Raw genomic sequence first — 14,913 nt, 5'->3', positions numbered from 1 at the left:
GCACCCCTCAAACAAGATTTTAGTTTAAAAAAAAAATTATTTGCCACTGCTGTCCTGCATTTTTGCCATGGAAATAATTGTGCAAGTGTTGGTGTTGCTGTTTGTTTTTTACTGTTGTTTTTTTGCCGAAGACACATTTCCACACGTGGACACTAAATTAAACTAACACCCCCTAGAACCCCCTCAATACAAGGACCCCCCAGGGTTTCCCCAAACCCACACTTTGAGAACCACTGATGGTTGTAACTCAATGTAATGTTTGTTTGTTCCTTTTGTTTCTCTTTTCTTCAGATGTTCATTGTGAACCAGGCTGAAGGAGATGGCTGTTCCCTGTCTGAGTTCACCATCACTGGCTCCACCTATGCCCCGGAGGGAGAAGTGTGAGTACCTCTTGACCAACTCCTCCTCTGTGTGTTTCATCTGAATCCTGAGCATGTAAAAAGGCTCCGTTTGGATCCAAAAATAACAGACCTACAAGCTCGTAGCGCACCACTCGGTGGTCACCATCGAGATGTGCAACGATCTTAACAGGCGAGTTCCTTACAGACCGACTTAGAACAAGTTCCTTACAGACCGACTTAGAACAAGTTCCTTACAGAGACAGCTCATATCGTGCTATGAGCTTGTAGATCTGCTATTTTTCAATAGCTAAATTATAACAATGTTTAAAACACCAAAAGAGGTTCCCGCCCAAAATGGGTTAAATTAACCCATTTAGACCTGAGGCCGATTCTACAAATTCTAAATCATTTTTTTTTTCTGAAAAACCTCATGTTTCTGTGTCGGTCGTTCTCAAACTATTTCATGTCAAGGACCCTTAGAATTATATGTATATGGCTGCCGACCCCCATCTCAAAATATGTTGTTCCAGGGACCCCCCCTGCGATTTTTCAAAAATAGCAGACCTAATAGATCTGCTATTGTTCAACAGCTGAAGCATAACATAATGCTTAAAACACCAAAATGGTTTCCCGCCCAGAATGGGCCATTTTCTACTCATGGCCTGGTAAAGCTGCATTTTTAATACACGATCCAGAGATAGATCGTAACCCAAACTAGTACCGTAACCTCACTCTGTATTTAGGAACGCACACATACTGTACATATAGCGGTTTTCGGATGTTATCAGATTATTTAATAACCGTCATCAGGCCTTATCAATACCATGCAATGGAGCCAGTATGGACATGTCCTACTTATTTGTTTGTTGTCAGTCATTGGCCGACGTCGTGTTGGTCGCGTTGTCCGACCCTATTACTAACCCTAAATCGAACTCTAAACCTAACCTCAGTCGTAAGTAAACATAAAGCAAAGTTGTTGTATAGCGCAGTTTCACAATGTTTTGGTGAGGTTTGTGAGGGGTGCGTTAAGACGACCGGATTAAGGTTGGTGAGGGGTGCGTTGAGGGTTAAGGTTAGGTTTAGGTGTGCTGCCCTGTGGGAGGTTAGTGTTAGGGTGAGGGTTTGAGATGGGTTGTAGGACTAATGACTAGTCTAAACTAAGTACTGCACCATGTTGTTGATGCTCTGTACTTGTCCTTCCTCAGATACCACGATGGCAAACACGTGAAGTCCTCCCAGTACGACGGTCTGGTGGAGTTGGCCACTATCTGTGCCCTCTGCAACGACTCCTCGTTGGACTTCAATGAGGTGGGGTTCCCCTGCATCGTCTCACCGTCTTTATCCCATTTAGGACTGAGGATTTAGAAGCAATATTTTTTAGAACAGTTTGCTGATAAACGCTGTTTCTATGTCAGTGGTGCTCAACCTTTTTCATGTCAAGGACCCCAGAATTATCTGTATTTGGCCACCGACCCCCATCAGAAAATATGTTGTTCCAGGGACCCCCCCCCCATGAAGCAAAGATTTGACTTAAAAACGTTCTGAAATAATATATATTCAAAGATTTGCGACACATTTTCACGATTTTTTTAAATAGCAGATCTACAAGCTCGTAGCCTGTAGATCTTGTAGATCTTGTTCAATAGCTAAAGTATAACATAATGCTTTAAACACCAAAAGGGGTTCCCGTCCTGAATGGCGTAACAACTTTACTATGTAAATAAATATATGTGCTTGTGGTGATGCTCAAGCTAATAATGCTATGTATCTCCTTGCACTCAGGCCAAGGGTGTGTATGAGAAGGTTGGCGAGGCTACGGAGACGGCGTTGACCTGCCTGGTGGAGAAGATGAATGCCTTCGACACGGACACCAACAACCTCTCCCAGATAGACAGGGCCAACGCATGCAACTCTGTGAGTAGACTGGAACCCACGGCATAGGCAGCTCCCGAACTGCGCGACATGAGACTAATTAATTATAGAGACAAGAGAGAGGTGTGTGTGTGTGTGTGTGTGTGTGTGTGTGTGTGTGTGTGTGTGTGTGTGTGTGTGTGTGTGTGTGTGTGTGTGTGTGTGTGTGTGTGTGTGTGTGTGTGTGTGTGTGTGTGTGTGTGTGTGTGTGTGTGTGTGTGTGTGTGTCAATTTAACAAAGGTGCAGACGATCAGAAATCAGCAGAGAGTGAGCGACGTTTGCGCTACTGTGTGCCATATTGAAGTGGACTCGGCCCCAGACTTTTTTTTCCTCTCCCTGGAAATAAAAATGTCTGGGTTTCCGAGGCTACTCTGTGAGTGACTGACAGCTCACCTCTGAGCCTGGTTGGAGGGGGAAAGCTCTTCAATTTACAATTTACAATTTAGGCATTTAGCAGACGCTCTTAATCCAGAGCGACTTACATTTAAGCAAGAACAAAAGCATGGGAATACATCACATAAAAGCATTTATCATGAAACATGCGTAAGCTAAGAAGGTAACAGTGGAATATCTATATGATGAAACTATACATACACTATACATAATAAACTATACATATTCACTACTATGCTATACATATGTACTATGGCGTGCTATGACTATATACAATACAATTATAGTGCTGTCTACATAACATGCTATAAGTCTGTGTCAAATGCTATCTAAGCCAACAGAAATGCTATCTAAGGGGTTAGGGTAAGTGCTATGGGCCATGATGGAGTCTGAAAAGGTGGGTTTTCAGGCTACGGCGGAAGATTGGGAGTGATGCTGCAGTTCTGACTGCAATGGGAAGTGCATTCCACAGTTTTGGAGCCAGAAGGGAGAAGAGTTTGGGACGTGTGGAGCGTTGTCCCGGTGTTTTTAGTGAGGGTACTTCCAGTTTCCCTGCATTGGCTGATCTGAGTGCGCGGGAGGGTTTGTAGGGTTCAATCATACTTGTAAGATATGGGGGAGCCATACCTTTGGTTGCTTTGAATGCCAGCATCAGAGTTTTGTATTCTGTGCGGGCAGCGACCGGGAGCCAGTGGAGGGAGCGGAGCCAGGGTTGCCAGATCAGAATGACAGTTTCCAGCCCAAGCACATCTTAAAACCCGCCCAATTAAATAAAAACCAGCCCAAATCGGCCAACCCCATATAACGGCACAAAACCATTACATATGCAACAGAAAACACTGTGCATATAGTGTGATGCATACAAAGCTTCATATATCCACCAAATAACCAAAGATAACATAGATAAACTAAGCATAGTGTGCAGGAAAAAAAATGTCAGTCTCTCTCTCTGCACAGCGGCTCGATCGAGCACTCAACACAAACACACACACATTATCTCTCTCTCGGCACAGCGGCACGAGCGCTCAACACACACACACACACACACACACACACACACACACACACACACACACACACACACACACACACACACACACACACACACACACACACACACACACACACCACACACACACTCTGCACAGCGGCTCGAGCACTCAACAGTAACACTAACACACACACACATTCTCTCTCTCTCTCTCGGCACAGCGGCTCGAGCGCTCAACACACACACACACACACACACACACACACACACACACACACACACACACACACACACACACACACACACACACACAGTATACTGTTACATCGAAATTATCTTACCTTTATGCAGAATGCAAATCAATGTCATTGAAGTTGAAGATGTCTTCTTTTTTTTTCGTTTTCTTTTTTTTTCCTTTGTTATTTTGTTGTGTTTTAAACCACCCAAACTTGGGGAACTTATAACTATTACACGAACTTAGAACTATTTACAGTTACTGCAAGCCAGGTCATCTGGCTAATACATTGATGAATCAAATCTCCCCAACAGCCGCCGGGGAGGTTTGAAATTGCCGGACGTCAATCCAGTCCTGCCCAGTCCAGTACGCACAAGCATGATGCTGTTTAGGAGCGGTAGTCCCATGCGATTTCTTGTGTCATCCTTTATTAGAGCCACCAGGGAAAATGCTCTCTCAACATGAGCATTAGATATGGGCAGACTCAGCATTTTGATGACACCCAGCGCCATTTCTTGGAAACACTGGTTTCCTCCTGCATCTTTGAATGCTTCAATGTCCAGCCAAAACTTGTCAACGGGTTGATCACTTGAGAAACCTGCTGATGCCACGTTTCTCCACTGGCGCTCTAATGTGTCGATATTACATGAAAAGAACTCTGTGGGCAAGTCTTTAACTCTGGGTCTGTCTAGTGTGGACATCACAGTTTTGGGGCAAAACAACTCCAGTTTACGCAGCATTTCCATTGATCCTGGCAGGCGCATTTGATACTGTACCAGGAGTTCTTTTAAGAAATCAAAACACCGCGAGAGGATTATGTCCTTCACATTACCGGGCAGATTGCTTCTTTCCATCATCTGTGTGAATGTTGTACCCATGTCTGCATCCTGGGGTGAGAGGTAGATGGCGGATGATTGCAGGTCGAGTTCCAGGAGACGCTTTTCATTCATGCGCAATGCACTGGGCTTTACCACTCTCCTCAGTGTAGACATATACAGCCTGTCAAGATCCCTAAACACACCCAGTGAGTCTCCTGTTTCCAACTGGAAGATTTTATTCACCGTTCTTATTTCTACCAACACAGGGCGGAGAAAGTGCATGTAAAGAATGTTTTTGGGGTCACTGTACATTTCATTCAACAGCCTGGCTGTATAGCAGTGTTCGGCGGTGGATACCAAGCTGAAGTGCAGCTTCAGTGCATCTTCTTGCGCTACGATGCGTTCTATGCAATCTGAAACAACTAACCAACGTGTCTTGCTGGGTGAAATAAATTTCAGTGGAGTCTCTCCGTCATACAGTGTCTCGTACACGTTTCTGTAATCACACTGGCGCTTCGATGAGTGTGCAAACCAGTTATAGGTCTCTTTTATCATATAGTCAAGGTTGCTTGGAAGAAGTTGCATGGCTTTGTTTGCAACTATGTCCAATGAGTGGCATATGCAGCGAATCAGCTGCAGATTGGGCTGCTTTTGTTTCAGTAAAGTGAACACGGAGTGATTTTTTCCGACCATGACACTTGCTCCATCAGTAGCAATCCCGACCATGTTTTTGATATCAAGGCAAGATTCTATCAGAAACTTGATTACTGCATCTGATATTCCTACCGCATTAGCGTCGATAATTTCAACAAGCCCCAGGTATGTGCTGATGAATTTGGCCTGTGTCAGCGACCTGTACTTGACACATATACACAGGAGTTTCGTCACGGATACGTCTGTAGTTTCGTCTAGATAGAGAGAGTATGGGGACTCACCGATGTCAGCAATCAACTCTTCTCTGAAGTGTGGTGCCAGGACAGACCTAATTACTGCTGTGCACTTGGTTCTGTGCATTTTGAATTCTCCCGTTTCATCATGCCAGATATCTGACAGGTCGTCCACAGCATTAATGGATGTGTGGCATGCAACGTATGTCGCAATCTTAAGCTCACGCCGTTTCTGGTCATCTTTAATGGTGCCTGATGGACCAGCATTGACTGGTACAGTGAAGGCTTTGACACTGGGCGCACACCGGGCCTGGTGCTTCTTTGTCTGGCCATGCTCTTTCAGGTCATTATAATGAGCTCTTATAATGGCGTTGCAATATTTACATCTTGCTTTGGCGGGATCATCCTGGACAGGGGCAATCCACGCCTTTAGCTCTGGGTCCGACTCCCATTCCTTCCTGTACACCTTTTTATATTTTCCCCACTTGGGCATTGCAACTTTGACACGGACGGAATAATAATATACTGCTTATACAGTAAAGGTACAACTTTGAAATATAACCTGGCTGCTGTTCTCCTCCTCCTCCTGACGACCGACCTCCCGCCTTATCTAAGCCTCCCGCGTTGATAAGGAAATAGGTGACTCCTCCCAAATTCCCACGCCGGGCGCACCCGTAATTGGACGGGAGAGGCCACCCCCCGCCCATCCTACTATGCCAGAGTTGTTATTGGGTGAAATAAACCGGGGCCCCGGTTTCTTGAGCGGATACAGAAACAGTGCATGGTTGGTGTGTGTCATACGGTAGGCGGGTTTTATTTAGACAGGATCCGAGCTCTGTGCAGTAGATAGAAACCTAACCTCCGTCCCAGCATTGAAGGAAACCACTCATACCAGGCTTAATATTGCGCACCCGCCCCAGACAAAATAACCCGCCGACATGTTAAAAACCAGCCCAAATTTGACGTGGCCGCCCAAGGCTATTTTTTCCGCACAAAGAGTTTTAAAGTAGCCCAATTGTGCGGGAAACCGCCCAATCTGGCAACACTGAGCGGAGCAGGGGGGAGACATGTCTTCCCTCAGCAGCAGGTTCAGCAGGTGTTTTAGATTAGGTTTGATCTGTGTTGATTTAACTCTGGGAGTGTACAAATGGAGCTAAAATGGATGGGGCCATTTTGGTTACACGCTCAGAGTAACAGACGGATAAATTGGATGAATAGACTTCAGAAAGCGAAACGTCGTTGTATATAGGTTGAAATAAAAAAGAACTGGGAGCAGAATTATATCGTGTGTGCGTGTGTGTGTGTGTGTGTGTGTGTGTGTGTGTGTGTGTGTGTGTGCGGACATTCAATTTTTCTTCTTAAATTGGATGAATAGACAGGATTTTCCTATTTCCATGAACGGCTTGATAAGAATGGAAAAGCTGTCACTATGTTTTTTAGGGATGTGATGTTTAAATGGTTATCGTTTAATAACCATTTAACAAGAATAAACCCACTATCCATTTAGGACAAATTAACCAAAAAATGTAATATAAATTTAATTTAAATGTATAAACAATTTAAATATTGTATATAATTGTAACTCGTTAAACAGCGGTGAACTGCCTCGTGCCTACAGAACTGCTATAGCAGTAGCCTGGCCCAGCCCGCGTCCTTTCCGGTCTAGAGGGGTATGGACACGCATGGAGCACGCGCTGGAGAAGACTTTGCGCCCGCTGGCCTAGCGGTCCAGGCGCATGCCACATATAGGCCTGTTCATGACGACCTTTGCTGTGTGTCTCTCCCCTTCTCTCTCTCCCCTGTCATTCTTTGAGACTTTGTTCCATGAATGGCAATTTAGGCATCTGCTAAATTGTAAATTGCTCCGAAGCTGACAAAGAGACCTCTAGGACAGTTCACAGCAGACAGTGGAAAACATTTACAGATGACTGTGTATGTCACGAGTTAGTAAAAAAAAACCTCCATGTTGGTGAACCAGGTCATCAAGCAGCTGATGAAGAAGGAGTTCACCCTGGAGTTCTCCCGAGACCGGAAGTCCATGTCCGTCTACTGCACCCCCAACAAGTCACGATCCTCCATCGGCAAGATGTTTGTCAAGGTAGGTCCGGCGTCTATTGCCAAACTGTCTGTCTACTCCCAAAGTGGGGTCCGGGGACCCCCGGGGGTCCTTGAGGGAGTTCCACGGGGTCCCCACCTAAATGATAGTTAGGAACCAAATGGACCCTGTAACTCAGGGACTGTAACTCAGAGAATGTACAAATGGACCCTAACGGGTCCGTTTGGTTCCATAGAGATTGTGGAATAGTTGTCTGGCTACATGTCATGCTGCTCTATGAGCCAGATGTTTGTCACGCTATAGCTAAAAGGATTTCTGAGATACCGACAGGTACTACTTGCTGTCTGCAGTAGAGCCTGACTGCGAGATCAGTCTTCTTCTTTTTTTTTTACGATTTATTTTGTGGGTTTTGTGGCTCCAGACGGATGAATCTCTCGCTGAAGCACCGTTCTGATTTATGATGCCTTTACTGCTGCTCTGCCTCGATTGTCCCTTTTCTTTCCACACACAATGATGATGTAAATGATTCTCATGTGTGACGAGAGAGAGGAGATGAAGGTGTAGGACTACTGTAAACCCAGGGAGGCGGGAAACCCTGTCGAAAGAATGCAGAAACTACGCTTCACCGATTAACCCATTTAGGCCTGAGAAATTCTTCTAAATCCTCCAGTTTTCTGAAAAAAAAAGAAAAATAGCAGACCTACAAGCTCGTAGCGCGCCACTCGGTGGCGCGCTATGAGCTTGTAGATCTGCTATTTTTCAATAGCTAAATTATAACATAATGTTTAAAACCAAAAATGGGTTAAAAACGCTGCCTGCTGAGGAAAATGGTAGAGGTAGCAACAGGTATAGCAAATGATCCTAAGAGTTATGTCAAATGACTTATTTTCAAGCCTGGAAGATGAAAAACTGCAGATTTAGCTCCAGAAATAGCAGCCAATAACCACCTATGCACAAATCTAATGCTTTACTAAGCATTTAAAGTATGATGTATAAAGTACAGCAGCCTTGTGTTCATAAAACAGAAAGATTGGGTATTAGGTAAGACTGACGTTATGTATCTTTCAGGACCTTTCACTGCTTCGTCTCAACCATTACTCAATGGCTCTGGTCTCAGACCCCGCGGTGGATATTTTGACATTCCGTTTTTTTTTTTTTTTTTATGTTGCCACTACTGTTGGAGCAGCCATAAACTAAACGGATTCGTCTCGATGTTCTGGGCATCTTTGTAATGTTAGTGTTAGTAAAAAGCAGGTAAAAGAGTAACGTTTGAGGCAGACTAAACATCCGTCACTCTACCGTTCACTGTAGTAGAAGAGGTGCGCCTGGTGAGGGTTTAAACCCGCAGCTATGTCGAGTCCGCCTACAGGAAATACGTAAGCTGCGACCATGAGACCCGTTTCTGAATTCGTCTACTGTATATCTACTGTATATGTATCTGTTAATAATAGAATAATAATAATAAATAGTTTACGGTTAAATAAAAGTTTGTGGGTATTTTATATTTACTTGTTTACCTGTTCATTGTATAATCTAAAGTTAAATGTTCTTTTAACAGTTTCCGTGCCTTGAATGGATTACTCCAGGTTAATGTCGCTGCCGTATCGGACATACCCGCCTTTTGTTTTATGTGTTTAATCCGCCGTAATGTAATGAATCAAAAGAAAATCCGTCTTCGTAGCGGAGTATGAGACTGGATGCCTTCGCTGAGATGACAAAACCGGAAATCGTCACATGCTGTGGGCTGCTAGGGCTTCTGGGAAATTGAGGCCAATGGAAATGCATTGGGTGCAACGCCTCATTGAAACCAATCTTGTGTGCGTCTTCCGCGTGCACCAAGATGGTGGATGCTACACACAGATCATAACAAACCACGGGAGCTTTTTTTGATGGATTTTCGCGGATTAAAAGCCCAAATAATTCAGCGTATGCTCTAAAGGTAATACAACAATCTCGGCAGTGAAGGGGGGTTGATTAAAATGCGGGTTAATCGTAAAAAACAGTCAAACTGTTAATATATTGAATTTGAATAAAAAAATATTTTGAAAAAAATTCAAAACATTATTTGTATATTTTCAAACTGATTAGAAAATGTAGCACAGAATATTGGTGAAAACATTTGGTAATATGTGTGGTCTAGAACTCATAGTGAATCATTACTGCGGTCTTAATTATTCTCCTCTCTCTTCTGCCATATACAGGGTGCACCAGAGGGTGTCATCGACCGCTGCACTCACGTCAGAGTGGGCAACACCAAGGTGCCGCTCAGCGCGGGCATCAAGGACAAGATCCTGTCCGTGATCCGCGAGTACGGGACGGGGCGCGACACACTGCGCTGCCTGGCTCTGGCTACGCGGGACAACCCCCCCAGCATGGAGCACATGGTGCTCACCGACTGCGCCAAGTTCGCCGCATACGAGGTGAACTTTTCATTTCGTCATGTGACCATTTATTTTATCATCCGTTGCCGTTTGATGTAATCTATGCTGCTGCATTGTCTGAAGGAAGCTCTTATGTACCTGTAAGGTGTAACAATAAAGTACAACCTTGAACTGGCTTCGTGGCCCGGGTAGCTCAGTGGGTAGAGCTTTGGACCACAAGTTCATGGGTTCGATCCCTGGGCACTGCCAACTCAGCATATGAGTAGCACGGTTTGGTGCAGCTGCCAGCAAGTCGTGCAGGAAGTACTGGGTAGGTGTGGCGCTCCACCTCAGCAATCCATCTCCCAGGGATCTAGTGCATTGTAACCTGGATAGACTCCATCTCCCAGGGGTCTAGTGCATTGTAATGGGGACAGACTCCATCTCCCAGAGGTCTATAGTGCATTGTAATGGGGCTAGTCTCCAACTCTCAGGGGTCTAGTGCATTGTAACGGGGATAGACTCCATCTCCCAGGGGTCTAGTGCATTGTTACGGGGACAGACTCCATCTCCCAGGGGTCTAGTGCATTGTAACGGGGATAGACTCCATCTCCCAGGGGTCTAGTGCATTGTTACGGGGACAGACTCCATCTCCCAGGGGTCTAGTGCATTGTAACGGGGATAGACTCCATCTCCCAGGGGTCTAGTGCATTGTAACGGGGATAGACTCCATCTCCCAGGGGTCTAGTGCATTGTAACAGGGATAGACTCCATCTCCCAGGGGTCTAGTGCATTGTAACGGGGATAGACTCCATCTCCCAGGGAGTCGATTAATCGGTCTGTCTTTACAGAAGTAACAGCTTGAACAGATCTACAAGCTCACAATATTAAATATAAAGGTCTGACTTGCCTAAGCCTGCAGTGCAGATACCTTGTTGCATGTATTTTTCAGAATGGACAATTATTTAAAATGTTCAATACAGAATGAGATCATATCGACATCGGTAATATCGGTTATCGGCCATAACGGCAATTAATTATATCGGATATCAATATCGGCACATCCCTAGTTTTAAATTCTTCCCTCCTCCTGCGTCCAGTCGGACCTGACGTTCGTGGGCTGTGTGGGCATGCTGGACCCCCCAAGGCAGGAGGTGAAGGCCGCCATCGAGCTGTGCCACCAGGCGGGCATCCGCGTCATCATGATCACGGGGGACAACAAGGGCACGGCGGTGGCCATCTGCCGACGCATCGGCATCCTCAGCGAGGACAGCGACGACAGCATGGCCTTCACCGGCCGCGAGTTCGACGACCTGTCGCCCAGCGCCCAGCGCGAGGCCGTCATCAACGGACGCTGCTTCGCCCGCGTCGAGCCCTCCCACAAGTCCAAGATCATCGAGATCCTGCAGCGTTTGGACGAGATCACGGCGATGGTAAAAAAATTATCTGCCAACATTGTTTAGTTGACTTGATTTCAACTTGTTTTTATTGCTTTTGATTCTTGTCTTCTAATCGTTTCTTCTCCTAATAAAGTTGTCCTTTTCTATGTGGCCCCCTGGCCCTTACTCTTTGAGTAATTATAAATCCCAGATATTATTATTATTATTGTTATTATTATTATGGATAGTTGGATAATGAATAGTTATATTTGATCCAGTGTATTGATAAATGCGTTATACTTTAGATGTCATCTTTGTTGAGAATATATATTGTATATCAATTCTAGGGATTTTTCACGCAACATTTGAACATTGAAGTCAGCTTTGCATTTGCTTTACAATTCTTTTAAAAAAACCTCAAAATGACACAAACATGGAAAAGGTGAGAGATTATTTTCACATATCTTATTAATAATATCATCTCTCATTTCACATGGCAGACGGGCGACGGCGTGAACGACGCCCCGGCCCTGAAGAAGGCGGAGATCGGCATCGCCATGGGCTCCGGCACGGCCGTGGCCAAGTCGGCCTCGGAGATGGTCCTCGCCGACGACAACTTCTCCTCCATCGTGGCGGCCGTGGAGGAAGGCCGCGCCATCTACAACAACATGAAGCAGTTCATCCGATATCTCATCTCCTCCAACGTGGGAGAGGTCGTGTGGTGAGTCTTCTACACAGCAGTGGTTCGTGTCAAGGACCCCCCAAAATCAACATTTATTAGGCCATGCCCCCCCCCCCCCCCCCCATTTGAAATCTTATACCAGTGACCCCGATAAGGGAGGATTTATACGGCTCTAGCAGTGTTTCCGAAACATATTTCATGGACCCCCCAGTTTCACACGCATTATGCTACGGACGCCCGATTTAATGGCATTTCTATCTCTGGTACCCGTATAAGTGACTCTTTCGGTTCTTGGCTTTGTGTTTGTATTGCTCTAGAGTAGACAATACAGCAGATCTGTAAACATTCACAGACATACGAGCGTAATAACAACACATGAAACATTGTTCTCGGTTTGAAGAAATACACACACAGAATATACAGTAGGTATTCATTGGCTCTGTGTAACCATGCTAAATAAAATCTGTCATATTTTGAATGACATAGACCGGTTTGATTCCATTTCTATTCAAACAAAAAACATAATTTTGTTATTGACCAGTTTATCCAACAACTTCACCATTCCCACTTGCTCCACGTAGCCAATGCAGTTTTTGCAGCCACTCCAAGGAACAGCAATGTCCCTATATCCGTCCGTCCCCTATGTCCCTATGTTTAGGGTACCAAGGAACGGGAAGCGAGGAACGCAGGCGTTGTTGCCTGGATCAACACAGGTCTGCTCAAGAGGGGCGCAACAGGCCCAGGCCGTGGCGTAACGGTCTGGGCACCGGACTGGTAATCCAGTCGCAGTGTGCCGCGGGTTCGACTGCCGAACCCGACACGGCCTTTACTGCATGTCATCCCCCCATCTCTCTCCCGTTTCCTGTCAGCCTACTGTCTGTCCCTTCAAAAATCAATAAAAGGCGTAAGCCGCAAAAAAAAATATCTTTAAAAAAAAAAGAGGGGCGCAACAACGCAAGCGTAAAAAAAAGCTAAATTCACGGGACCGCGCTCACGTAAATACGCGCAAAAACGCAGGTCTCATTGAAAATGAACTATAGGCGCGTTATATCGCTTCACGTTTGAAAGGCCCTTAACTCTGTCATTCCTCGACCGTTTCGAACCCGGGGCGGCTCGCCAGAACCGGGCCGGCACCCTGGGCACGTTCCTGTGGGTCTGGAAGTTCTGGGGACCCACTGGGGACCACCCACACGGAGTTGCACCACTCAGTTCACACGGGTGTGTTTTTTCCCCCCAGATTTTTCAGATTTTTGTTTTTATTGTTTTCTTTTTTTAGAACACTCACAAACCAGAGTCTCTCTCTCTCTCTCTTTGTAGTATCTTCCTGACGGCTGCTCTGGGCTTCCCTGAGGCTCTGATCCCAGTTCAGCTGCTGTGGGTCAACCTGGTGACCGACGGGCTCCCTGCCACTGCCCTGGGCTTCAACCCTCCTGACCTGGACATCATGGACAAGCCTCCACGCAACGCCAAGGAGCCGCTCATCTCTGGCTGGCTCTTCTTCAGATACCTGGCTATCGGGGGTGAGTTACAACAAAAAGACTAAAACAATGTACAGTATATTCCTCCTGTATTTCCCAGTTTGTGGACCAATAATTATGATACAAAAAGCCCCAAATGATTCACATGAAATGGGTCCAGGCTGGTCCAGGCTGGCGAAGCTCCAGACCCATAGGAACGCACCCAGGGGGCAGAGCCGAATCCGGACGAGCCGCCCCGCGTCCAAAACGGTTGAGAAATGACAGAGTTACCGTGGGGATTTCATTCCAAGGGGACTATGTGACCATCTAACTATTAAATATAAATTTGCTGCCAAAAACAACAGTGTTATGCTAATCGCCTCTCTCTCTCGCTCTCTCGCTCTCTCTCGCTCTCTCTCTCTCTCTCTCTCTCTCTCTGTGCCCCCAAGGCTACGTGGGTGCTGCCACCGTGGGAGCCGCAGCCTGGTGGTTCACGGTGTCCGAGGACGGCCCTCAGATCTCCCTGTACCAGCTGGTGAGTCTGCCTGTTTGTTAGTTAGGTGACAGGTTCTCTGTGCTCTGTACACCCTCTGTGTGCTCTGACTCCCCTGTCAGAAAGGGCCACCTTGTTGGGAGAATTTTAAATCTTTTAAGTCTTTTCAATCCTTATAGGTCACCGTTTCCCCCAAAACGGTGGGACTCGGCACCCATTTGTGGGTCACAGACACATATTTTTTTTGTGGGTCCCTTAATTTTTATTAATTTTTTCCTTTTTTTCCTACATTTAGTTTTTAATTATAATATCAAAACATTTTCAAAAAAACCATTCACCCCCCCAAAAAGCTACAGTTTTCATGAATTAATACTAGATAAAATGATTTTCTTCTAAGTAATTAGAAAACGATTGTTTAAGAAGTAGCGAAAATAGACTATCTACAAGCTACTGTATAGTGAACTGCTCTAGGTTATAGCAAACTACTGGCTAAATCAGGCTGAAGTTGTGATTTCATAATAAGAGAGATTTTGTGCCTCGCTGTAAACTAATTCAAGCTTTGAACTGTTTTGCCCTCCCTTTTAGAGTCACTTCCTCCAGTGTTCTGCAGATAACCCAGAGTTTGAGGGCCTGGACTGCCATGTGTTCGAGTCACCGTACCCCATGACCATGGCTCTGTCCGTGCTGGTCACCATCGAGATGTGCAACGCTCTTAACAGGCGAGTTCCTTACAGACCGAGTTAGAACAAGTTCCTTACAGACCGACTTAGAACAAGTTCCTTACAGAGACAGCTCATAGCGTGCTATGAGCTTGTAGATCTGCTATTTTACTAAGCTAAATTATAACAATGTTTAAAACACCAAAATGGGTTAACTTCTAACCATGTGCTTCCATATGGTCTCTCTCTC

The 14,913-nt window shown here is 45.5% G+C and overlaps 1 protein-coding gene across 2 annotated transcripts in view; it reads left to right on the top strand.

Annotated features, from left to right (window-relative positions):
- The window catches only part of LOC310872032 (sarcoplasmic/endoplasmic reticulum calcium ATPase 2-like), a 53,661-nt gene that overhangs the window by 34,379 nt on the left and 4,369 nt on the right, over positions 1-14,913 (top strand). For both annotated transcript variants that reach the window (XM_083783706.1, XM_083783705.1), the window contains 10 exons: positions 292-380; positions 1,547-1,649; positions 2,124-2,255; positions 7,556-7,675; positions 9,835-10,053; positions 11,094-11,426; positions 11,873-12,093; positions 13,372-13,574; positions 13,961-14,046; positions 14,590-14,723. In XM_083783706.1, the coding sequence (XP_083639832.1) occupies positions 292-380; positions 1,547-1,649; positions 2,124-2,255; positions 7,556-7,675; positions 9,835-10,053; positions 11,094-11,426; positions 11,873-12,093; positions 13,372-13,574; positions 13,961-14,046; positions 14,590-14,723 (1,640 nt within the window). The remainder of the gene's footprint in view (positions 1-291; positions 381-1,546; positions 1,650-2,123; positions 2,256-7,555; positions 7,676-9,834; positions 10,054-11,093; positions 11,427-11,872; positions 12,094-13,371; positions 13,575-13,960; positions 14,047-14,589; positions 14,724-14,913) is intronic.

This window comes from Protomyctophum parallelum (assembly GCF_964188405.1).
Source record: "Protomyctophum parallelum genome assembly, chromosome: 15".
NCBI classification, from domain to species: domain Eukaryota; kingdom Metazoa; phylum Chordata; class Actinopteri; order Myctophiformes; family Myctophidae; genus Protomyctophum; species Protomyctophum parallelum.
Note: the sequence above shows the minus strand (reverse complement) of the source record. Positions and strands in the feature narration are given on the sequence as shown.